This window comes from Gymnodraco acuticeps, unplaced genomic scaffold, assembly GCF_902827175.1.
Source record: "Gymnodraco acuticeps unplaced genomic scaffold, fGymAcu1.1, whole genome shotgun sequence".
Taxonomy (NCBI): domain Eukaryota; kingdom Metazoa; phylum Chordata; class Actinopteri; order Perciformes; family Bathydraconidae; genus Gymnodraco; species Gymnodraco acuticeps.
Window position 1 is genome coordinate 1,918,478 of NW_022990513.1, and position 26,188 is coordinate 1,944,665.

Consider the following 26,188-nt stretch of genomic DNA (forward strand, 5'->3'; position numbering starts at 1 on the left):
CGACAGTGACAGCTTGGACTGTCATGCAGATTTTGGGTCTCATGGCGGCTGCTCACATTGTGGTCCCGCTGGGGTTACTGCATATGCACCGCCTTCAGAGGTGGTTCTCCAGCCTGCGTTTGGATCCCAAGAGGCACAAGCGGCGGCTGGTGACCATCCCCCCCTCAGTGGAGGGCAACCTCCGGTTCTGGGGGTCTCCCGGGCGCCTCCGGAGGGGGTCTCCACTGGGACGGGTAACCTCCTACATCACAGTGTTCACGGACGCATCCAGAACAGGATGGGGAGGGACCTGCCTGAAGAGGGCTATAGGTGGGCGCTGGGCTCTAACAGAGACACAACACAGCAACCTCCTAGAGCTACGGGCGGTAGTGTTAGTCCTCCAGCATTTCATGCCCCTAATTCAAGGAAGACATGTAATGGTCAGGAGCGACAACAGCACCACAGTGGCTTATATCAACAGGCAGGGCGGAGTCCGCTCCGCCGCCTTGTTGGCCACAGCGGAGAGGCTGTGGTTATGGGCATCAGAGGTGGTGTTATCTCTGAAAGCCCTCCATATCCCGGGACTGGAGAACAGGGGGGCCGACCTCATGTCGAGGGGCGGCCCCCTGCCAGGCGAATGGACGCTTCACCCGGAGGTGGTGAAGCGAATCTGGGCCCAGTTCGGGAGAGCGGAAGTGGATCTGTTTGCCAGCCTGCGCAACAGCCACTCTGCCCTGTGGTAGACAGCATTGCTACTTGCCTTAACGTCAGCCAAAATAGTGTCCGAGTTAACCGCTCTATCGGTGCACCCGAATTTCCTGTTGATTCGGGGTGACCGGAGCGGGGCGACACTCAGACCGACACTCAGACCGACACTCAGACCGACACTCAGACCGAACCCCTCCTTTGTGCCCAAGAGCCTAAGGAGTGCGTTCAGGTCGAGGGCTATTGAGTCGGGGGGTTTTAGTCTTCCACCCCATGGTGGGGCCAGGGAAGCTAAACTGCACCTCCTCTGCCCGGTGCGCGCGTTAGCATGTTATGTAGAGCGCACAGCTGCCCTTAGACGCACTGAACAGCTGTTTGTGTGCTTCGGGGGCGTGGTGACTGGAAAAGCTCTGTCCAAGAAACGCTTGGCAGGCTGGCTTTGCGGAGGGATTGTACACGTCTACGAGCAGGCAGTGAGAGCCTGTCCCGCGGGGGTCCGTGCGCACTCCACATGAGCTGTGGCTGCGTCGACAGCTTTATTCAACGGTGTGAGTGTGGAGGACATATGCACGGTGGCGTCTTGGTCAACGCCAGGTCCCTTCTTAAAGTTTGATCTCTTGGATATGTCTGGCTCTTTCTCAGCGTCTGTGCTTTCTGGGGCAACACAGGACTGGTGAGGAGAGGGGGTCTGTGGGTCAGTGGGCATCTGACCCCCTCCCCGGGAGGGAATGCGCTTACGTTTCTCCGGACCCCTGGAGGGTCGCGGGGTGACATAATGCGCTCTGGGCCCTTACAGGGCTAAAGGGCTCCCCTCGCCTGCCTGGGGGCAGGAGGGGGAGAGCCCTCCATATTATAGTCCGTACACACTCTGCACGGGTCAGTGTCTGAGTGTGGGGACATGGGGGACACTTGTGCTCTCCCCGTGCTCTTTAGGGACTCAGGAGAGAGCGAACCCATACAGGACTGCAGACTTTCCCTGGCTGCCTATAGACGGACGCGGGGGAGCCCTCAGCACTGTTTTCGAGCACACTCGAGGCAAGTGCGTCAGGGTGTGCTCTGTCGGCCGCATCACGGACTTCTCCACGGTTACAACCGAGGGAGAGGTGAGTGAGGCGCAGCGGCTGCTAAAGCCGGTCAGGGACAGTGAGGTGGAACGGTGTGCTGGACGACAGTGCGTGTATACATCGGGGCTCCACCCACTGTACCCATAGAGTCCAGTAGAGGGCGGATCCTGTGAGAGATATAACACTGGGTTACGTATTGTAACCCTTGTATATTAACACAGGCGGAGCCCTCTACCTTGGGGCACTGTCTGTCCTATACCGCTCGCTGAAGAGTGGTGTAGGATGGTGGTCAGGAGGCGAGACCTCCTTTTATACGGAAGTGAGATGCGCACGCATTCAGGTAGGCCCGCCCCGGGGCCGGCTACGTCTATATAAATCTCAGTAGGTAAATGCTTGCATGATAAGGTAGTAGTACCCATAGAGTCCAGTAGAGGGCGGAGCCTGTGTTAATATAACAAGGGTTACAATACGTAACCCGGCGTTACAGTGAGCTTCTGGACATGTATCTAGTTTTCCTGTGAGCTTGTGCTTATTGAAAGAGTTTTTGTTCAGTGAAGGTTGGACCCGAACATTGTGCTAGCCTTTTACACTTTGTTGAGTCTAGAAAAAGAGGACTAAATTAGTAGATTCATCTTTCAAACATGCTGATCTCCAGCATGTCGTTTTAGATTATATTGTGAGGAATAAGTGTTTCTGGAAATGTCAAATGTCTTTGCAGACTGTGTATACTAGTTGTGATAACTGCCCTCAGTGTTCTTTGAGCCTACAGTCTGAATTTTAGAAATCTACAGGCAGTTCCTACTTTGAATCAGTGTCTGTTCAGTGCTGTTGTATCTCCCTACTCAGCGCTTGATCATTTTAAAAATGTACTATTTCCCTTTGCACAATCTATAAAGCTTTAGATTGTGTTTATTTACCTGAGGTTTTCTAACACTGGCATCACAGAACCTGCACTTTGACCAGTTTACTTTATGGGGGCCTTGGGTGACAGACACAGTCAGTGTTTGTCCATCAACTGTGAATCCCACAAGGTGTCCTTCTCTGATTGGATGAAGGAAAGACTTTCCGCTACAGTGGCCTGCCCTCCCTGACAGTTAAAAGAACAAGGCAGGCGGTCGGGTTCTCTCAGAAAAAAACAAGGAGATTCGAACAGAGCTGTCTGAAAGTTATCTGGGAGCTGGAGTCTTCGGGCCTCTGGTGACAGTGGATGAGAAAGCCTACTGCTCGGGAAAACACGGGAAACGTACACTTCCAAACATAAATTGAACTTCAACTGTCCGCAGGATTAGACACCTCAAACCGCTCGGGCAGAGGTGAAGCTCTCTTGCACAATGTCTCTTGATGTTGTCCACTCGCTGCTGCTCTTCCTCTTTGTATTTGGGGCGTCCCACGCCTGCCTCCAGGACCCCGCTGAAGCCTACAGGTTCACGGGAGCTGTGAGCCGCCTGACCTACCCTGCTGTTGTTGTTTGTGAGTGGATTTTGACCCGATGTTGTTGTTAACCTCCAAAGTTACTTCATTCGTTTACCATACTTGATCAAATTAACAATTATTTTGATAACAAACAAACGAAAAGATTGCTGTAAAAGGAGTTAATGGGAAACACTTCACTCGTTAATGCAGATTCAATGCTATTAATTCCATATATCTTCATATTCCAGAGGGTGATAATATTTTTCTTCATTTATTCTCATTACATATGGAAGTACTAATGAGTTACCAGTTGCTTTGGACTGTAAATACCCAGCTGTATGCAATGTGTCTGTCCTTAAACAGCATAATGTAACATTCTGTATTTGTGTGACCTACAGTAGTACCTCAGCAGCCTCAGGGTGTAATTCACTTTGAAACCCTTGTCAGAAACATGGACAGCTGTTAGTAACTGCATGGTACTTGCAAGTTCATTATAAATACTTATAAACTAAGATTGCAAGTTTACAATCATGCTAACACAGCGGAACATCAAGCAAGTGCAACAGCAAATAGCATGCTATCTCTAATTACTTACTAGTCCAACATCACAAAGCCCAGCATGCATCTGTCATGTCAGTAGTAGGTGGTGAACTTGATCCACTACAATTTGCGTATCAGGCAGGGAGAGGCGGAGAGGAGGCAAAGCTTCTTATACTGCACACCCTCCACAAACACCTTGAAAAGCCACAAGCCCACGCTAGGCTTTTATTTTGTTCGCTGACTTTTCTTCAGCATTTAATACAATGCAGCCACATCTCCTGGTGGAGAGCCTATTATGTCATTTTAAACTGCCCGATCAACTTGTTTTATGGATTTTAAACTTTCTAACTAATAGAGAGCAGCAGGTGTCTGTCAATGGACGCCTCTCTGACTCTGTCATCACTTCCACGGGCTCGCCTCAAGGATGCGTTCTTTCGCCCCTACTTTTTATAATGTACACTGATAAATGCAGGAGCATGCAAGACAACAGCTACCTGGTTAAATTCTCTGACGATACCGCCCTCTTGTCCCTCCTTAGCGGCTCAGAATCAGGCCACGAGTGTGCTCTTACCGATTTTATTTTCTGGTGTGACGACAGTTTTCTGGATTTAAATGTCTCCAAAACTCAGGAATTGATCATTGATTTTAGACGTCACAAGGATGTTCCTAAGGAGTGCATCATACACAACTAGAGAATGCAATTCCTGAAGAAATTGCTAGTGGGAATGCTTTATGCTGAAAAGCTGACGCTGAATTGATATGCTGAAATGTAATGTGTAAGAAGAAAGTGAAGAATTTAGATTGAAATGATACATGAACACTGGGGGCTTAAATGTGTGATGAGAGAAGAAAATAAAGTAAAAAGGCTTGGAAAAGCAACAGAATATTTGAACTGCAAACTTTTGAATTAACTTGATGGCGAATGATCTGTCGTCATGCCAACGGCATTTGGTGACATCCCATAATACGCTTAGGTGCGTTGATGGCTGCATCGTTTTATGGCGAGGGATGCGTTTCCATGGAAACGGCATATGGTGAGATCTCAGATTTGGCGTAGAGCTGTTGAGGCGATATACAAGTGAAGATTGGGGGACGATTGGACCGTGTCGATTGGACTTACAGCCAGATCTGTTTCATGGCGAGTGGTTTGTCGCCATGGCAACGGCATTTGATGACACCCCATAATACGCTTAGATGCGTTGATGGCAGCATCGTTACCAAACCTGTGAAGTTCTGGGCTGTTTGGAGTATTTTCACTAAAGTTATAAGAAAACCGTGTTTCAAGGCGAGCATTGTGTTGCCATGGCAACGGCATTTGAAGAAATCTCAAAACTCTCCCGTGGATGTCTTCACGGCTGGACTGTTAGCACACTGCTATCGATATTTATCGCACCAGTGATCGACTTCCAGGCTGCGAGTTTGTATTGTTAAATTTGGCAGTTAGCGAGTTTTTATGCTCTCCATACATTTCAATTAATGTCCTAATCTCTCTATCAGTAAAATTGGTTTTTCTCTTCTTTTGGTTTCCGTTATCCATATTCGTTATTCAATTCTTAGCTTGCTCTGAATGGAGGAGTTTGAGTGTTAAATTATGTAGACGTGTGTTGCTTGGCAACATTTATTGTTTCGCGTGTATTCACTTAAGACCAGGCGCAGCTACGCCCGAGACTAGTCAGGCTTGGTGCACTCGGTGTGAATTCGAATCACTAAGTCGGACGTAGCTAAGCCCGACGTTAGAGTTAAGCCCTACTTGTTTACGCCCAGCTGGTGCACTCCACTCCTGAAGTCTGCTGCTCTGAGCATGTCAGTTGGAGTGATGACATCATCATGTTCCATGACACAGGTGTTTATATTTGAACTAACGAGGCGTCCAGAGATCACAGGTGTCCATTGTTTTGAATGAGAGATAAACCTCTAATGCTGCGTTCAGACCGGACGCGATGCGAATATTCGCTTCGCTCTAAACGCTCCCATCGCATCGCTATTGTCGCTCGAGTTTCACCGCGGCTGCCAGCTGTGTTTACTCGCATCATTCAAACAAGACGCGCTCGGGAGCTACAACTACAACAAAATGAACATATTTTACCGTGATTAAATTGTAATGCACGTTTCTAGATGATGCCGACGTAACAACATACTGATACCGGTTAGTAAAAACCATGAATTAATGCTTTGACCAGTCTGCAGACAGACGGCAGGCGAAAAACCTTTTAGAATGCTTGTTTTCTGAATGGAGATTGGGTCGACCAGGCTAAGCTAACGTTGTATATGCTCACTCCACACTCATAACAACGGCCTACAGACATAAATAAGCCAGCGACTGTATTCGCCATGACACAGACAGTCTGTGGTTTGTACTTGTTTAACTTTTGTACAGTTTCTGAACAGATATGAGGAGCTGTGATCTCTGTGTGCTAACTTCTAACAGCTAATGGCTGATGTTTTCTGGTTAACGTCAGTAACGGCAGGCTGAGATCCTCACCGCTGATTGGCTTCCGCGAGAACGAGTCACGTGAATTTGACGCCCGAGTTGAAAAAATTGAACTCTCGCGTTTGACGCGGCCCCCTTCAATCGCCTCAATCGCGTGATTCGCGCTGCGTCCACCGCTTCATGCGCGCCGTCGGAGCGAATTCGCGTCTGATCGTATCTCTGCATTGACTTTACATGTAATCGCGCCGCCCCCAAACATCGCATCGCGTCCGGTCTGAACGCAGCATAATGCTACGTTCCTCATATCTGTTCAGAAACTGTACAAAAGTTAAACAAGAACAAACCACAGACTGTCTGTGTCATGGCGAATACAGTCGCTGGCTTATTTATGTCTGTAGGCCGTTGTTATGAGTGTGGAGTGAGCATATACAACGTTAGCTTAGCCTGGTCGACCCAATCTCCATTCAGAAAACAAGCATTTTAAAAGGTTTTTCGCCTGCCGTCTTGTCTGCAGACTTGTCAAAGCATTAATTCATGGTTTTTACTAAAATATGTTCATTTTGTTGTAGTTGTAGCTCCCGAGCGCGTCTTGTTTGAATGATGCGAGTAAACACAGCTGGCAGCCGCGGTGAAACTCGAGCGACTAGAGCGATGCGATAGGAGCGTTTAGAGCGAAGCGAATATTCGCATCGCGTCCGGTGTGAACGTAGCATTACATGTGAACGTTTTGTGGAAGAACCGTAACAGATATCGGTGAAATTTCAAAACGTGAAGCATCTCAAGGAAGTTGAGTATCTGAAGTGTAATTTGTGTGTAGTTTCAGGTTAATAATGTGGCCTTTTTGGCAGTTTAACTAAAGGTGTGCGGCTGCTGCCGTGAGGAAATATCAGCCTGAAATTACAATGGGCTTCAATGGAGGAATGTTGAATGTTTTTGTCACTTCATGCCCTCAAGAGGCATTTGGTTGAATTATTTTTTGCTTAATTATTTGTCATTTTTCAAGCTACGAGATGTTTTCCTACGTTTGTCATGATGTTGAAGTCGCATGAAGATTTGTTGAAGTCTGAAGATTTCCTCCATTGACTTCAATATTTAAAATGTGATGTATTATGGGATGTATCTCTGGAATTATGAAAGTTATGAATGAGAAAAGTAATAGCCATCGATTCCCGACCGAGCTGAACGTTTTGATGTTTGAACGGAGTTTTTGCGATGTTCAATGCAGGAGGAGAAGCGCGGCAAAATACCGGCGGATTAATAAACTTTTCGTGCGTAGAAGAACATATAGTGGGAATGCTGTATGACGAGGTAGAAATTGTCACATCATACAAATACTTGGGCACCATTTTCGATGACCACCTCAAATTTGATGTGAATACTGAGTGTATTGTGAAGCGGGGTCAACAGAGAATGCACCTTCTTCGCAAACTGAACTCTTTCTCTGTCAGGCCTTTCATTCTTTGTCGTTTTTACAAAGCATTCATTGAGAGCCGTATTTGTTTTTCTTTTATCTGCTGGTTCCATAGCCTCACACTGAAAGACAGGAACAGCCTGAACAGCATTGTTAAAACCTGCTCTAAGATCATCGGTGTGAAACAGAGAGACTGAAACTCCTTCTGTAACCAACAGATTCTGCGGAAAGCAGAGAGCATTCTGAACTCTCCAGGTCATGTTCTTTCACATGAATTTCGTCTGTTGCCATCAGGGCGAAGATATGCTCTACCTGATCAAAGGACTAATCGCTTTTCTAAATCATTCATCCCTTCTGCACTCAAACTTTTAAACTCTTGAAAAGGCTTTTAACTTGATTATTTATTTATTTATTATTGTGATGCTTTGAACTATTTATAGTATAAATTGGAATGATCCACATCTGTGCTCCCGGGTGTATCTGTGTTTTCTTCTTGTATGTTCCTGCCTGTGTACATGACATAAGCTGCTGCTCATAACCGATTGCCCCTTGCGGGATTAATAAAGTTGTTGATTGATTGATTGTCCTGCTGCTTTTTATGTTGTGAAGCTCTCGCCAATGATAAAGCCAGTCAGATAAGTAATCTTGTTTGGTGGTGCATGGCTCCTGTTCTGGCACTACTAACCCTCCCCCGCCACGGGTCTGAGAAGCTCCTCCCACCTTTTTTAAAGTGATTGCAAGACAGTCTTTTTGAGGCAGTAGTATAAAGGTAAAGTAGCTACATAATGTTGTTCTAACTGTCTTTGACCATATGTGTGTTTGTGCGCTGCGGGCAGTGAACGAGAAAACAACCAAAGTGATTGAGGCAGCGTTCCAACATGCCAGATATCCCAGTGTGAAGGGAGAGACGTCCCTGTTCCTTATAGGCACACTCATATATGGCCTGGAAAAGTAAGAGGGCACACACAACCATAATACACAGATGGACACGCAAAATGTCATAAAGTCATGTCATGTTTCATCTTTCACCCAGTTTGGAGATTCACAACCTGTCGATTGGTCAGAGTACATTTGAACTGCATCCAGGGGAAGGGATCTCCATGGAAATAACAAATGTGTCGGCAGTCTTTAAAGGGAGAATCCAGTATGGATACGGCAGCTGGCTGTGAGTCTGTGTGTGACCAGCATCTGAACACTGCAAATCATTCATATTCAGAACACTTCATTGACATCAGCACTGCAACTCCTCTCTGTGCTTCTGTTGATTTAACTTGAGTTCCTGTATGTTGCTCTGTCAGCATGGTGACATCACTTCCTTTGCAAACCCCAGTAAATTGATGCGTATTAATATGCCATTTGTATTTCTTTTTTCATGTAGTGTCAGCGTTGAACATTCAATTGACTTTGAAATTGAATCTCAGATTGATCTCGGAATCAACCCCAAACTCTGTAAGTACTTTGTTTTGTATGTGTGCACAGCGATTAGGGCTTGAAAGTGAGTGCAGTAAAACAATGCTTGGGTCGGCCCCTCAGGGTTCGGAGGGTGACTTCAACAATTTCTAGTTACCTGTAAAAAATCCATCAAAAATATAAAAGTAATGTAACCTGATTACTTTCCTTTTTTTTTTTTAGATCACCTTAATATCAAATGTGCAAATAAATACAAGAAAAAATAGATATCAATAAGATGTTTTTTTTGTTCAAGTATTAGCCTACAGAACAGTACAGCTTACAAAGAAGATTTTACAACAAACATATGTATATATTGCCTTCAAATTGATTCAATTGGATTTGTCTCATACAAACAGCCTTAAGTTAGCACATCATTTTTATTTATGTTGGCAAATCCCAAATATTTTCTCATGTTACTTTTTTAAAAGGTTTGGTGTATAATTATTCAGTCCTTCAGCAAGGCAGCTGCTGATTCAGTATACTGGAACCTATTTGTTCCAACTGACTAACTTTAAATCTTTCCTTAAACGTCCTCACATCTCTTCTGTTTGTGTGTCCTCTGTCAGACTGTGGAGAGGGGAAGGTGGCAGCAGACACATCGGACTGTTTTCTTAATTTTCACAAACTCAGTCTGCATCTGCAGGGCGACAAAGAGTAAGCTACAAAACTGAACCGTAATGATGTTAAGAGCAGTCTGCATGATAATCTGTGTGTAACCGTGCTGTGTTTACTGCCTGGATCAGACCCAACTGGCTGAAGAAGCTCTTCACTGACTTCATCATCTTCACTGTCAAACTGGTAGTAAAGGGACAGGTGAGGACCAAAGAAAATAAATAAAGTATGAATCACTTTTCAGCATTGTAGCCAGAGTAAATGTTGACATGTCTTCTTATAGTCAGAGTAAAGATAACACTGAATTTAATATGTTTTCAAATGCAGATTTGTAAGGAGATCAACAAGGTGGCAAATATACTGGCAGACTTCATACAAGAGAGAGCAGGTGTGTGCACAATGTGTGTGTGCACAATGTGTGTGTGCACAATGTGTGTGTGTGTGTGTGTGTGTGTGTGTGTGTGTGTGTGTGTGTGTGTGTGTGTGTGTGTGTGTTTACCTGTATATGTCTGTGCTTACAGAGCAGTTCCTCAGTGATGGAGACATCAGTGTGGACATTGGTGTAGCTGCTGCCCCTGTCATCACTGCAAACTACATAGAGTCCTACCACAAGGTAAAGGCCCCTCCACTGCATACAACCTAAGACTAAGCTGCTTGGTTTTGAAAAAAGTCCATCAATAGATGAAAAGAGAAACTGTTAAACATTGACAGCAGGGTGCTTTGCTAGATCGGCAAATGCATGTATGGATGTATGGATATTCCCCAATCAGAAACCTTTGATAAATGGTGAGGTTCATGCTAAACTTAAATCATGGGTTATCGTGCACAGCAGCGCTGACTTGGAAGAGAACAAGAACTCCAGTTGGCGCTCTGGAGAGCAGCCAGTCTGTGGAGGCACAGAAGGACCAGGAGCCCTGCCCTTTTGTTTTAAACAGGGCAGATGTGTGTAAATCCTTTAAAAGGGTTAACCCACACAAGGCTCCTGGACCTGATGGCATCCCTGGCCGTGTTCTCAGGGTGTGTGCAGTTCAGCTGGCAGAGGTGTTCACAGACATCTTCAACAAGTCCCTGCTGCAGTCTGTAGTCCCCACATGCTTCAAACACTCCACCATCGTTCCTGTCCCCAAAAAGACAATAATCACCAGACTACCGCCCAGTAGCACTCACCTCCATCATTATGAAGTGCTTTGTGCGGTTAGTCAAAACCTTCATCACCTCCTCCCTCCATGACTCTCTGGACCCCCTGCAGTTTGCCTACAGAGCAAACAGGTCCACAGACGACGCCATAGCCCTCACCATTCACACTGCCCTCTTACACCTGGACCAGAGGAACACTTATGTGAGAATGCTGTTCATGGACTACAGTTCAGCCTTCAACACCATTGTGCCCTCCAAGCTGGTCATCAAACTCAGAGACCTCGGGCTCAACAGCGCCCTCTGTGACTGGATCCTGAACTGAAGGATGAACTGAAACATCACATCCTCCACCCTGATCCTCAACTCCGGAGCCCCTTCCCGTCCTAATCTCTGACGGTTACGAGACATCTGGATTACCAGGAAGCAATGGAGAGAGAGACACACCTCCATCACCATCAGCAGGGCTAGGGTGGAGAGAGCAGCTGTATTAGATTAATAGTAAACAGCAGTGTATAGACTGCAGTCATCTTCAATATAATTCCAGTTCATGAAAGCAACGTTTTTGATATAATAATAATCTCCTTGTTTTGAGTATCAATACTCTGTTGTCTTTCTGTTCATCCAATACTTACTGTTTTTTCATAAAACTTCCAGGGGCTTTCCATCTACAAAAACGTTTCTGCTGTCATTAATGAGTCTGTGTTCCACCCCAGTCAGCTGACTGAACACAAGATGCTCTACTTCTGGATCTCAGGTCAGCAGTGAGCAGTACTCTGCTTCTTGAAATGTGGAAGTGCAGGTGCAATACAATAAAAAGTTATCTTATAGGGAGAATCCAATAATGTAACAGGTCCCTCTGCTCTTCAGGATTTTAGTTGATGTAATACACAATACAAATCTGATACATGTTGATTGTGAACTTCTAGACTTCAAATGCATCAAAATAATCTCTTTCCAACTTTTGGTGCCAGTGTATCAAAATGTGTTTCCTGTGTGAGCACCCCAAAGTGTTATGTTAGAAATATATAATACCAGTCTCCAGCACATAGAAACTGCCGGATGCTAACTTGCACATGTTGGGCAATTAACATAAGTTGGGTTGAATATGGCATTAAAGGCTAAACAATAGTAACAACAATTGCTTGTGCGATTCAGACAGTTTTGGAGTGTTTTTGGTTCATTGAGGATGCTGGATCAATTCGGACATTTTCAGGATCAAAAATGGCAGTTTTAACCAGAAAGGAATACCCTATCTGTACTCTCTGTGGGATGATTACCACCATGAGTTGTACTGCAACCATTGGATATAAAGAGCACAAGATGAAAAGATTACCTCTATTGAGGACAATTAGTTTCAAATAAATAAGCAATCTGTCCAATCCTAATAATCCTGAGTCCCTTAAATCTTCCAAATCGAGTACACATATTGGCATTTCTTGTTAAAACCGACTGCCATTTTGGATACTGAAAATGTTAGAAATGGACTCAGCATCCTCAATAACCACCAAAACCACTCAAAAAGTGTACAAATCGGTGAAGCAATTTTTTAACTCAATGCTAATTAACGCAATTTATGCTAATTGTGCAAAGTGACCAACATATGCAAGTTATCATCCGGCAGTTTCTATGTGCTGGGGACCCTACTACATAAACATTTTCTAACGTAGAACTTTGGGGTACTCATCATTTACGGGTTCACAAATGTACTTTATGAGATGGCAACTAGGCTAATCTCAGAGAAGCCAAATATAAATTCAGTAAAATAAATCTAACTTTATGAATCGTGAGTATTTTAGCCAATGAACAGCAGCGTTAGCAGCAGGGTGCGTTGTGTCTCGGTTGTAAGGGTGAAATGGATAACTTGTGTTTAACCCCAGACCAGATTCTGAACCCCATGTTTACTGCTGCACACCATGACGCCCGATTCCAGCTCAACATCTCTGGAGCAGAGCTCAGTGTGAGTACATCAGAGCTGTGAACATACACATGGAAGGATCTGGTATCTGTTAATAAAAGTTAGCTTGGATAGTACCTACTGCATAGAGATGATATGAACCTCACCCATTGGTTCTGCATATGTTAAAACCAGAGTTGGAAAAAGTACTGGGATCCTTTACTTAAGTAAAAGTACTAATACAACACTTCAAAAATACTCCTTTACAACGTGATGTTGTATCAGCTAAATGTACTCAAGTATCAAAAGTGAACGTACTGATTGTGCAGGATGGCTCTTCTGGGAGTTTTGTATTATAATAGAATATTATATTATTCCGTTTTTATTATTAGAAAATACATACTAGAGTTTTGTAATGCTGTAAATTGTCATTGTGGAGCAAGTGTTATATATTGTGTACTACTGATTAGATTGGTAGTATATACATATAACATATAAACACAGGTTGTTATTTATGTTAAAAGTACCTACTCACTAAATAAATCAACTAAACAAATGTAGTGCAGTACAAAGCACGATATTTACCTTTGAGATGAAGTAGCATAAAATAGTAAAGTACAAGTTCCCCAAAACTATACTTAAGTACTTGAGTGAATGTGTTATATTCCACCACTGGATACAATTACTGTCTTTAATCTCTCCTCACCAGAACCATGTGATTGCAGATGTTGAAACTTAAGTTTGTGATATTTCATATCTTGTTAAGTCTTACATTACATTAAATGCAATTTCAGGAGCTTTTCAAGACCAATCTCTCCAGTATCATGCCTGAATATTTCAGAAAGGTAATTTGTAAAAACCTCTTTAGTCCTGCACAATCCAAATACACACATACAGTACACAGGTGATATTATGTTGTGTTTGTGTGTTCAGTGTCTGCTGGAATCAGGCTCTCCACAGCTCAGAGTGTGGAGTTCATCTGTTCCCTACCTCCACACCTCCACCTTGGGTACGAATGTCCGGGGGACGGCCTCCGCTCAGCTGCACTGTGGGGGGGCGGGGGCTCCAACTCTCTCCTTCCAAGCGGTATTATGCCACTTATTATGTGACATTTCATGTGGTTAAAAAAACCTTTGTGACGCATCCTACATACCAAAAGACATTCTCCCTCTAGTTTCCTCTGGTCTGCAGTGGTCTCCAGCCTGGGGGAAAGGTAGCCGAAGAGGAGCTTCTGCAGTTGTTGGGGAATATGTGGAAGATTGTAAAGCAGCTCAATAGTCTCAGTTCGTTTTTTGCATCAAAATAGTTAACAAAAAAGGATTACAAAGTTAGCTTGAAATCAATAACAGAATGAAGCATAAATAAAGGCTCAAAGTAATACAAAAACAGCTTATATTGTTGGCTAAAATTCATTGATAAATAGTTCAAAAGTTGAGCGTCTACAAAACTAAACATAGGAGTGCAGTAGTATACAAAAAATAAGCGATTCCAAGTTGAGGATGATATCCAATGTGCCAACAAGGTTCCATAGGATGTACAATGCCTCTAATGAGTCTCCCTCTGTCAAAGAACCTTCTCTTTAATAATAATATGTTATATGTCTGATGCTCATATGTGAATTTGCTGTACTTCAAGGCATTTGAAAGGAAACAGGTATAGCCAAACAAAGTCACCTGGCAGACCTTTTTGTATCTGTATGGACTGACAACATTTAAGACCATAACAAAGCGGATGCAGGATATAAGTGGATGCATACTATTTTGACCTTTTAACTTTTAGCCAACATATCCACATCTCTAAAACATTGAAACATTGACTTTAATAAATGTATTATTTCAACGGATTCCCTATAAGAGTGTTAGTACAATATTAAATATTATTAAAGTATTGTCCCGGCAGAGGCTCAGTCAGTAGGGGCTTGGACCAGTACTTGGAGAGGTCCCAGTTCACATCCTGGGTTAGGGTTACAATACATTCCCCCTGCTCCTAGTACTAGGATGGGTTGAAAGCTGAGACCAAATGTTACTGTGTGCTGTGTGTGTGACATTGGAGAAGGTTTAATCCTTAATCCTAGCATTAAGTTGAACCTGATATTTGTTATTTAAATGTAATGTTAGTGCTTTAAACAAACTTTATATGTGTAATTTGTTGACATAATACATTTATTTAAGTCAACGTATCAGTTTTTTCAGTGCAGTTTATCACTTTTGGCATTTAAATTCTGAATGACATGCACTGTGGTGGCGTTTTAATCCTGGTCTACATTTAATAGCCACCTCTGTCGGGGTTGTGGGTTTTGACGCGCCTTTCTTAGTTTCCAAAAATATTAAGCTGAGATCGTAGTTGAATTAGATGAGCTTTATTCATTGGTCGAGACGGCATAGAAAACAGGAGGACACATGTCTTCGCTTCATAGTAAAATAAAAGTTATCAGTCTCAAAGAACAAAAAGAACACGGTCAAAATACTTTTCCGGTCCCCGTCTCATCACCATCAGCTGTGTCCTATCAACTTACCTTAACTTAGTATATTGCATACTTTCAAGTCCATGTAAGACCAGTACTGAGTGTGTGGGTCTAGTACTAATTGTCTGCAATGATCTGCGTTCAAAAGGCAGCCTTTGATGGGGAGGGGGTAGGAGACCAAGAGTCTAGTCCTTTGGTCTAACAGTCAGAGGTGCACGTGACTGAAAGGCTGAGGCTTAGTAGGCTCAGTCTGTTGCCTCCAGGAGCAGACATAACTTAGTTATGGGTCATTCGATCGTACTTGTCTTGGTTTTAACCAGGACACTCCTAACAAGTCCTTTTGAACCAGGAAGGGTCTTAACTACGCGTCCCAGGAGCCAAGTGTTCCTCGGTGCGTTCTCATCAACGATGACGACCAGGTCTCCGTGGGTGAAGTTTCTTTTGATAGTATTCCATTTGTGCCGTTCTTGCATCAAAGGAAGATATTCCCTGGTCCAGCGCTTCCAAAACAGGTCAGCAAGGTATTGCACCTGTTTCCATCTTCTCTGTGAGTACAGATCCTCTCTCTGAAAGAGTCCGGGGGGCAAGATTGGATTTGTTCTTAACTGAAGTAGGTGATTAGGTGTGAGGGGTTCGAGGTCGTTTGGGTCATTTGTCACTGTTGTGATTGGCCTATCGTTGATTATTGCTCAACCTCACACAAGGCTGTGTGCAGAGCATCATCATCCAATGTTTGTTCCTTCAGGACAGAATGGAGGATCTTTTTAACCAGTCGTATTAGCCTCTCCCACACTCCGCCACGGTGAGCTCCAGAGGGGGGATTGAATGTCCAATCAATTCCTTCTTTGAGTAGTGTTTGCTTGATTTAGTTGTTATCCAGTTGTTTTACAGACTCCTCCAGTTCCTTTTGTGTGCCGATGAAGTTGGTGCCTCGATCTGTTCTGATGCTCTTTATTGTGCCACGACGACAGATGAATTGACGAAGAGCGTTTATGCATGCAGCTGTATCCAAATGACTGGCAACTTCCAGGTGGACAGCACGGCTTACCAGGCAGGTAAAGATTACTCCCCATCTTTTGACTTGAGCTCGGCCACGTTTCACCTCGATGGGTCCAAAATAGTCTATGCCTACATGAGTGAAAGGTGGAAGATCAGGTGTTATTCGATCAAGTGGGAGATCAGCCATTTTCTGCTCTCCAGTTCTGGGGCCTCATTTATAAACGGTGCGTACGCTCAAAAGATGGCGTACGCCACTTTCTAAGCAATGTTTGCGATTTATAAAAAACAAACTTGACGGGAAAATATGTGGTCCTCCACGCAAACTCTGACCCATACTCTGACCCCACGCGGTACGCAAAACAACGGGAGAGACGAGAAACTGCGACACCGTTGACAGAAGGAAGAATGGAGAGAAATATGTGGAAATAATAACATAAATAAAATGTCACCTCTCATTTATCATATGAAGAATTCATTTTCAAACATTGATTAAAGCCAATCTTAAAATGATTAAACAAACGCCTGTTTGAGACTCCTCAGTGCACACAAGAACATAACTTGGATATGTTATTTAAAACCACCTCGAATATCTTGTGTTAATGTTATGAAATGTTGGAACACAAACCAACCAAATAAAAAAATAAACATGAATTGACTCCACTCCGCAGGGAACCCCCGATACCTTCTTACAGTTGCTCATCATGGGGGGGTCTCCTGTCCCCGGCACAAACACACTGACACACTGCCTGAGGAAGGTTATGTGTATTTTGTCATGAACCTTTTTCGGACCACTTATTTATTTATGTTGGTGACGATCCGACCTCCATGCTGCTACTCTGGTTCAAACTGCATCCACCAAACAATATGATTTATCTCCACCTCCCCAAAAGAACCAAAATCTGACACGGTGTGAGATGTCTTTTGTAGCTGTTCTGTCGTCATTTCCTGCGATCTTCTTCATGCAGTCAGTTAACATGAATGAATGGGCGTTTCTTTGACTATTTATAGGCAAATATGGGCGTTACGTGAAGCCCGCAAAAGCTGCGCCGCATTTCGAGTTGATTGTGATTTTTAAAGGGAAACGGGCGTAGGACGTGCGTGCCGGTACGCAGTGTTTTATAAATCGTAAAATGTCTGTGTATTTATTTGCTTTGTCCTACGTAAGCAACCTTCCCACGAGAATTCTACGCAAGGCTTTATAAATGAGGTCTCTGGTCTGTAGGCGTCTGCAAAACACACAGTTCTTTATGATCCTCCTTGCTGAAGAGTTTGCAGCGGATAGCCAGTAACGTTGATGGAGTTTGGAGACCATATGACCTCTTCCAACTTGATTATGGATGTGGCTTAATATCAACTTGGAGATATTAGAATGTTTCGGTAGAATCATTGGATGTTTGACCTCAGTTGGCATAGCCATCTTTCTAGTTCTTCCTCCAACTTTCAGAAGCCCGGCATCAATGATAGGGTCCAGCTTGTATAGGGAGCTTCCTCTATTGCACTGTTTTCCTTTTTCCAGCAAGGCAATTTCCTCTTTGAAATGCTGTCTCTGCTCGTGGCAAATAATGGCTTTTTCAGCATTTTCTGTGTCCTCTACTGAAAGTCTTAGTGCATTAGCTGTAGGCATATTGAGCAGAAGCATCTGATCCTTCAGTCTCTTTCCTTTATCCTGCCTTGCTCCAAGATCAGTTGAGCCATCTTTTCTTTTGTCTCTCATCTGCAGGAGGATTGTCTTTAATTTCATTTTCCATGCAACAGCTCTTTTTAGATCATTCCATGAAGAGTAATAGTCCAAGAGCTTGCTTGTTGGAGTTTTTTCCATCTTACATGTGACAATGCTGGTGACAATAGCTTATTTGCGTACTTCAGGGTCATCTGGAAGGAGAGAACCAAGTTCTTTTGGAATACTTGGCCACTGTGCTTCAGATTTCTTCAAGAATTCTGGACCCTGAAGCCATCCTTTTGAACTGTAAAAGGATTCAATGCTCAATCCTCTTGAAGCGTCATCAGCGGGGTTGTTTTTGGAGTCTACAAACCGCCACTGGTTCACTTTTGTGAGGTTATGAATAACAGCAATCCGGAAAGTGTGGAACCTCTTCTTTTTTTGTTACCTTTATTTAACCAGGATAGGTCTCATTGAGATTAAACATCTCTTTTTCAAGAGAGTCCTGGCCCAAGAATGGTAACGGCACAGTTGCAGACAGTTTTACAGTAAAACACACAATCACAACACAGTCATACACCAAGCTTAGCCAAAGCATTTACAGACACAGCGGCCTGCTTCAAGGTCAGTTAAAGTTGCTTGGAGTGTGTTTAATGAGACCAGCTCTCTGAGTTTCAGCTCAGTTTGAAGCAGGTTCCAAGCTTGAGGGGCAGCGTAATTGAACGCTCTTTTCCCCAGCTCAGTACGGACCTTTGGTACAGTTAAAGGAAAAAGTTCTCGGAGCGAAGCCGATAGGATCCTGTGCATTTTCTATACATCCTTAGATAAGGGGGAAGAGCACCAAGAATAGCCTTATATATAAGGATGTTTCAGTCTACGCGTGGTCACGGAACACCATCCAACACGAGTGTATAGATCGCAGAGGTGCGTCAAGGATCTGAGGTTTGTGATGAATCTCAGTGCACCGTGGTAGACGGTGTCCAGCGAGTGAAGGCACTGAGAAGATGCATTCATATAAACCACATCTCCATATTCCAGACAGAAAGGTTGCAGACACTAGTCTCTTTTTGGCCTCATAGGAAAAACAAGACTTGTTTCTAAAGAAAAAACCTAATTTTATTCTTAATTTTTTCAAGAGTTGCACAATGTGTGGTTTAAAAGAAAGCGAATTGTCAATTATAATTCCAAGATACTTATACTGCAACACAGATTCAACCTCCGTCCCCTGCAAGGTGGTGATAGGAGGAAGGTTCAAGACCTTAGGTTTTGCTTTCGAGAACATCATTAGCTTTGTCTCGGCAGCATTTAAAACAAGTTTCAATTCACTCATGTTGGATTGTACAATGTTAAAAGCATTCTGGAGCTGACAAAGAGCCTGCTTCGGGGTGGACGCAGAACAATACATAACTGTATCATCAGCATAAAAATGCAAATTTGCATTCAAAACATTGTTATTAAGACTGTTAATGTAAATAATAAATAACAATGGTCCTAAAAGCCCCCCCCCCCCCCCCCCCCAACCGACAGGAGTGAAAAAAAAAGTTTTAGAAACTTTGCAAATATAATTCCTGTTTATTATTATAGTTACTTTTTTATACAGTGAGGTAAATGTGCATGTATGTCGTTCAGTATGCGTTTACAGGTGAATACGTCTGCATTTCCTGCCAAATACTAGCCTGAAAAAGATTAAAATATAATGAATGCAAATAAACTACCTCTACTAATAATCATAATCATAATCAATTCAATAATTTAAATACTATATTATGTTTATTATAATATAGCTGTAATATAGTCAAGACAAAACATGCTTATGACATGCTCAAAAAATGATATTTCTTAAATCTGTATTCAAATGTAGTTCCCTCTGTCAGCAATGTCTCAACAACTACACACACATTCCTACCAGTGTTTCTCTGTGTTGTGGTTGACATGTTAGGAGTTAAGGGGAGAGGCTGAGCGTCACCATGATGATGACTGTTAGGAGTTAAGGGGAGAGGCTGAGCGTCACCATGATGATGACTGTTAGGAGTTAAGGGGAGAGGCTGAGCGTCTCCATGATGATGACTGTTAGGAGTTAAGGGGAGAGGCTGAGCATCACCATGATGATGACTGTTAGGAGTTAAGGGGAGAGGCTGAGCGTCACCATGATGATGACTGTTAGGAGTTAAGGGGAGAGGCTGAGCGTCTCCATGATGATGACTGTTAGGAGTTAAGGGGAGAGGCTGAGCATCACCATGATGATGACTGTTAGGAGTTAAGGGGAGAGGCTGAGCGTCACCATGATGATGACTGTTAGGAGTTAAGGGGAGAGGCTGAGCATCACCATGATGATGACTGTTAGGAGTTAAGGGGAGAGGCTGAGCATCACCATGATGATGACTGTTAGGAGTTAAGGGGAGAGGCTGAGCGTCACCATGATGATGACTGTTAGGAGTTAAAGGGAGAGGCTGAGCATCACCATGATGATGACTGTTAGGAGTTAAGGGGAGAGGCTGAGCGTCACCATGATGATGACTGTTAGGAGTTAAGGGAGAGGCTGAGCATCACCATGATGATGACTGTTAGGAGTTAAGGGGAGAGGCTGAGCATCACCATGATGATGACTGTTAGGAGTTAAGGGGAGAGGCTGAGCATCACCATGATGATGACTGTTAGGAGTTAAGGGGAGAGGCTGAGCATCACCATGATGATGACTGTTAGGAGTTAAGGGGAGAGGCTGAGCATCACCATGATGACGACTGTTAGGAGTTAAGGGGAGAGGTTGAGCGTCACCATGATGATGACTGTTAGGAGTTAAGGGGAGAGGCTGAGCATCACCATGATGATGACTGTTAGGAGTTAAGGGGAGAGGCTGAGCATCACCATGATGATGACTGTTAGGAGTTAAGGGGAGATGCTGAGCGTCACCATGATGATGACTGTTAGGAGTTAAGGGGAGAGGCTGAGCGTCTCCATGATGATGGCTGTTAGGAGTTAAGGGGAGAGGCTGAGCATCACCATGATGATGACTGTTAGGAGTTAAGGGGAGAGGCTGAGCATCACCATGATGATGACTGTTAGGAGTTAAGGGGAGAGGCTGAGCATCACCATGATGATGACTGTTAGGAGTTAAGGGGAGAGGCTGAGCATCACCATGATGATGACTGTTAGGAGTTAAGGGGAGATGCTGAGCGTCTCCATGATGATGGCTGTTAGGAGTTAAGGGGAGATGCTGAGCGTCTCCATGATGATGGCTGTTAGGAGTTAAGGGGAGAGGCTGAGCGTCACCGTGATGATGACTGTTAGGAGTTAAGGGGAGAGGCTGAGCATCACCATGATGATGACTGTTAGGAGTTAAGGGGAGAGGCTGAGCATCACCGTGATGATGACTGTTAGGAGTTAAGGGGAGAGGCTGAGCATCACCATGATGATGACTGTTAGGAGTTAAGGGGAGAGGCTGAGCGTCACCATGATGATGACGGTTAGGAGTTAAGGGGAGAGGCTGAGCATCACCATGATGATGACTGTTAGGAGTTAAGGGGAGAGGCTGAGCGTCACCATGATGATGACTGTTAGGAGTTAAGGGGAGAGGCTGAGCATCACCATGATGATGACTGTTAGGAGTTAAGGGGAGAGGCTGAGCGTCACCATGAAATGTGCAAATTGACATAAAAATGAATAAAAGGGTGAAAAATGCTCCATGTTTTTTAGGCTGTAAACTTTAACTGTTATGTAAGCCAACTAGACAGACAGTGTATCACTCTTCCTCCTGTACATTAGCAGATAAAAGGCATCACATACTTGAATGAATGGTAAATAAAGAATGCTGGAAATAACTGCATCTCCATTAGCCTGTATGCTCTGCAGAGACTGCCTTCTTCATGTCATGAATTGCAGCTGATGTTTTAATATGGCAATTGGCAATTTGACTTATACAACATTCGCAAGTTGTACATTTGACTCATACAATAACCCACCTTCGAGTGATGCTCTAGTTTCTTCATGTTTTGTTTTTTGCGCCGGACTGAAACTGTCTTTTCACCGACATCTCTTCACCTGCACTAGTGGCCGCAGGGGCGGACCTAGCACATTTGGTGCCCTAGGCGAGCTTCACTATTTTTGAAAAAAAATATCAAAACATCTTAACATTAACATTTATTACAAGCAAGAACAAGAGCTAAGAATAAATGTAAAGTGCACACTAAAGAATGAAAACAAACAACTTAGCTAACTAACAATACTAATAACAATAACAAACAATAAAATAACGTGCACATTTGTTTTAAAAGAAAATTATGTATTGTAAAATATGTTACACAAACAAATAAATACAAATTACAAATTCACTTTGTCTCAAGAACTATTTACATTCCACTCCCTATCATCACACAAGGTTAGCCTACATATTAGCTCCTACTGGTTTCCATTTACAGTGCAATCCTTCTGGCCTTCCTCGCTGCAAAGTCATCAATCACATCATCATATGAAATCTGACTACCAACCTCATGGTTAATACTGATTACAGCCAGACCACTGAGGCGTTCTTGAGCCATGGTTGACCTCAGGTATGTTTTCAAGAGTTTTCATTTGGAAAAACTCCTCTCGGCTGAAGCTACTGTTACTGGTAGCGTTGCACTGATCCGCAGAGCAATACACAAGTTGGGATATATTTCGGTGATCTGCTTTGTGTGTATGAATTTCAACAACTCAAGAGTTGTCATGCTCTTTGATGGCAAGTCAGGTACATTTTCCAACTCCTGAGCCAGCTCCTTCCCATCCAAATCAGATTGCGCTCCATGGCTTAAGGTGTGTGCAAGTGCCTCTGCTTGCTTCATCAGCTCTTGGTGTGGCAGGTCTGGGAAGTACAGAATGCCAAACTTGTCTTGCACACGTTTAAGAGTGGTAAACCTCTCCTTTTGTGCTGACACTGCAGCATCCACCACCACGTTAAAGAAGGTTACCTCCAGATTTTGCAAGGCATCCCTCAATGGCTCATCAGGAGACTCATATGAGAAGTGCCTCTTTGTTGACTTCAGCCGCTTTTGCACAAGGACTGCGTCCACATTCATGTCTTCACACATGTCCTTGGCTGATGGTTGTGCAGCCACAAAGCCTGTGGCTCTGTAGGATTCGAGAGCTTTTTCAGTCTTTTTCAGTAGACTTACTGCTACATCCACTTGCATTGTTTGGGACTGCAGGAGTTTGCTCACCTGCTGAATTTGACTTAGCATGTCATACCAGACCACTGTGCACAGTGAAAAGCGGAATGACCCCACTTCTTCTGCCAGAGACTGGGCTTCAATCCTGATGATTGGGTCTTTGGCCTGGTTTCTCACCTCAAGCAGTGCCTCTCTCACAGCTGCGGCTTCATATCGCGGAGGCTCCACAGCTTTCACTCTGCTCTCCCATCTGGTTTTTGACCACATTTTGAGTGAAAGGTTGACGTGTTTCTTGAGGATGGCCCATCTCTGTGTAGAGGCAGAAAACAGGCAGTATAGCTTCTGCACAATGCCAACAAATAATATGGCATCTTTGGAGCTTTTGGCAGCATCAGCAATGACCAAATTGAGTGTATGTGCCCCACAAGGCACAAACAAAGCTCTTGGGTTCAACTGCAGTAGCCTGGCCTGTACTCCCTTGTTCTTCCCTCTCATATTTGCGCCGTTGTCATATGACTGTCCTCTGCAGTCATCAAAGGCAATCTGCAACTCCTCCAGCCTCTTCAAAATCAGGGCGGACAAACTTTCACCAGTGGACTCCTCTGCTACTAGGAATCCCATGAAGTGCTCTTTAATCTGGGGGTCTTCTTCCAGTGTCACAATTCTGATGACTACTGACAGCTGTTCAGTGTGGCTAACATCCGGGGTGCAATCTAAAATGAGGGAAAAGTACTTGCATTTCTTTATTTCTTGCACTATTGTTGATAGAATCTTTCCACTGATGCATTCAATCAACTCATTCTGAATGGTTTTGCCCAAGTAGCTGTGGTGGGATGTTTGACTTTTAATCTTGTGGATGTGGTCTTTCATCACTGGGTCAAACTGCGCCAAAAGCTCAACCTCTTTCAAAAAGTTTCCATTTGAAGGAGAGTGGAGTATTTCTGTCTTTCCTCTCAATGCCATATTTCGCCCTGCCAGAGACTACAATAGCAACCAGTCGTGTCAGCACTGCTCTCCACCGACTCTTCTCTGCCTCAAGGAGGGCCTGCTCTTGTTTGTCTATTGTTGTACCTTGTTTTAATCGAACTGCCAATTATTTCCATGACGCCAAATTGTTCGGGTGTTCCGGACTATTTTCATGGCTGGTCAAAGCAGCACTTGCATTTTTCCAATCCGACAGTCCTGCATTTGTTAAATGAATTTGTTTTGGAGAGAAAAGTTGACAACAAAAACAAAAAAGACTGTTCTTCTTTTTTGAATATGTCACGCAACTTCTTTTGATCCTTTCTCCATTTACTAAGGTCCTGCTGTGAATACCAGTACTGTGAATTATTATGTTATAATAATAATATTATATCGGGAAAATGAAATCAGGTGTTTCATTTCATTTCAAACCTTTATTTCGACAGATAAATCCCATTAAGATCATTGATCTATTTTTCAAGGGAGACCTGCTCAAGTAGTTCCACATGAAACATAAACACATAAATAGAACAACAAAAGGACATCATACAGCATCATTTACATAATTATCCACATAAACAGGTACCTATAGCTTCCGATTGAGTAGCATCCAACCGAGCTTTAAAAACATTTAGTGGCACCAGATTGTTCAGTTTCCATTTAATTTGCAGACTATTCCAAGACAGAGGAGCTGCGCATCTAAAAGCTGTCTTCCCTAAGACAGTCCTAGCAGTTGGCACATTTAATAAAACCACAGCATTCGATCTTAGGCAGTAGCCAATTACAATTTTCCGTGAGATCAGGGAGCAGATATAAGATGGAAGTTTCCCTAACATGGCTTTGTATATAAAAATGTACCAGTGACTGAGCCTCCGTACAGTTAGTGTAAGCAAACCAGCTCTTGTATACAGGGTACAGTGATGGGTTAATGCTTTACAGTTTGTCACAAATCTCAGTGCGCTGTGATACGCAGCATCTAACTTGACCAGGCAATTGGCAGGTGCATTCATATACATCAAATCACCATAGTCCAGCACAGGTAAAAAGGTCACAGTGACTAGCCTTTTCCTGGCCTCAAGCGAGAAACAGGACTTGTTCCTGTAGAAGAAACCTAGCCTAACCCTCAGCTTTTTAAGCAGGTTATTGACATGAAGTTTAAAAGTGAGACAATCATCAAGCCAGATACCATGGTATTTGTAACAGGTAACTTCAAGTTGTATTCCTTGCGTAGTTACAATATCTAAAACAGGCTCTGGTGTCTTTTTAGCTTTAGAAAAGAGCATTACCTTGGTTTTCTCAACATTTAAAAGAAGCTTTAGTTCAGAGAGCTGAGTCTGAATAATGTTAAAAACTGCCTGTAATTTAACACCAGCCTCCTGAATGGAGGGACCTGCACAGTATATCACGGTATCATCCGCATAAAAATGTAAAGTAGCTTCATCCACATTTTCACCTAAGCTGTTGATATATATGGAGAATAAATGTGGACCTAAAACAGAACCTTGGGGAACACCATTTGCAATGTTCAACCACTCAGAAGACAGCCCATCAAAGTGAACACATTGGGACCTTTCAGAGAGGTAGTTCACAAACCACCCACTGCATGGCTGGACATGCCTATACTGAGTAGCCTATGCTTTAAAATGTGATGATCGACGGTGTCAAACACTTTGGAAAGGTCAATAAATAGAGCTGCACAACTCTGCTTATTATCTAAAATACTCGCCACATCATTCACCACTTTCATTGTGGCAGTGATGGTGCTGTGTAGCTTTCTGAAGCCTGACTGATGTTTAGACAGGATGTCATTTGTACATAAAAACACCTTTACCTGTTCACTCACTAAGCGTTCAAGAACCTTAGCCAGAACTGATAATTTAGAGATTGGCCTATAGTTATTTAATAAGGTGGCCTCCCCTCCTTTTAGTAGAGGCAGGACATACGCTGACTTCCACCATTTTGGAATTGTGTTTGTGCTGAGGGAGAGGTTAAAAAGAGTAGTGAGAGGTGGAGCAATAAAATCTGCAGCTATCTTTAAAAAGAAAGGTTCTACGTTGTCCGGGCCAGCCGGTTTCTTAGGATCTAACTTGGTTAAAGCTTCACGAACAACATCAACAGTAAAAGGGGTAAAACTAAAAGGGTTTTCCAACTCACGTTTTTCAGGGTCACATACTGTAGTGTTCACAGAAGCAGAGTTAGTGACAGAATCAAATAGAGAACCACAGGACACAAAATGCTCATTAAAGCAATTTAGCATAGTAGCCCTGTCCGATATAGTGCCAGATGCTGTGGTAATGCACGGAGGTAGCTCATTACGGATATC

General features: G+C 43.5%; 1 protein-coding gene across 1 annotated transcript in view; it reads left to right on the forward strand.

The window, feature by feature from the left end:
• Window positions 1-2,829: 2,829 nt before the first annotated feature.
• cetp (cholesteryl ester transfer protein, plasma) overlaps window positions 2,830-26,188 on the forward strand; it is a 53,953-nt gene continuing 30,594 nt past the window's right edge. The window contains exons 1-12 of the mRNA XM_034227079.1: window positions 2,830-3,218; window positions 8,380-8,494; window positions 8,577-8,708; window positions 8,922-8,992; window positions 9,562-9,649; window positions 9,739-9,808; window positions 9,935-9,995; window positions 10,129-10,220; window positions 11,399-11,498; window positions 12,622-12,701; window positions 13,433-13,483; window positions 13,572-13,724. Coding sequence (XP_034082970.1) covers window positions 3,080-3,218; window positions 8,380-8,494; window positions 8,577-8,708; window positions 8,922-8,992; window positions 9,562-9,649; window positions 9,739-9,808; window positions 9,935-9,995; window positions 10,129-10,220; window positions 11,399-11,498; window positions 12,622-12,701; window positions 13,433-13,483; window positions 13,572-13,724 — 1,152 coding nt within the window. The 5' untranslated portion in view covers window positions 2,830-3,079. The remainder of the gene's footprint in view (window positions 3,219-8,379; window positions 8,495-8,576; window positions 8,709-8,921; window positions 8,993-9,561; window positions 9,650-9,738; window positions 9,809-9,934; window positions 9,996-10,128; window positions 10,221-11,398; window positions 11,499-12,621; window positions 12,702-13,432; window positions 13,484-13,571; window positions 13,725-26,188) is intronic.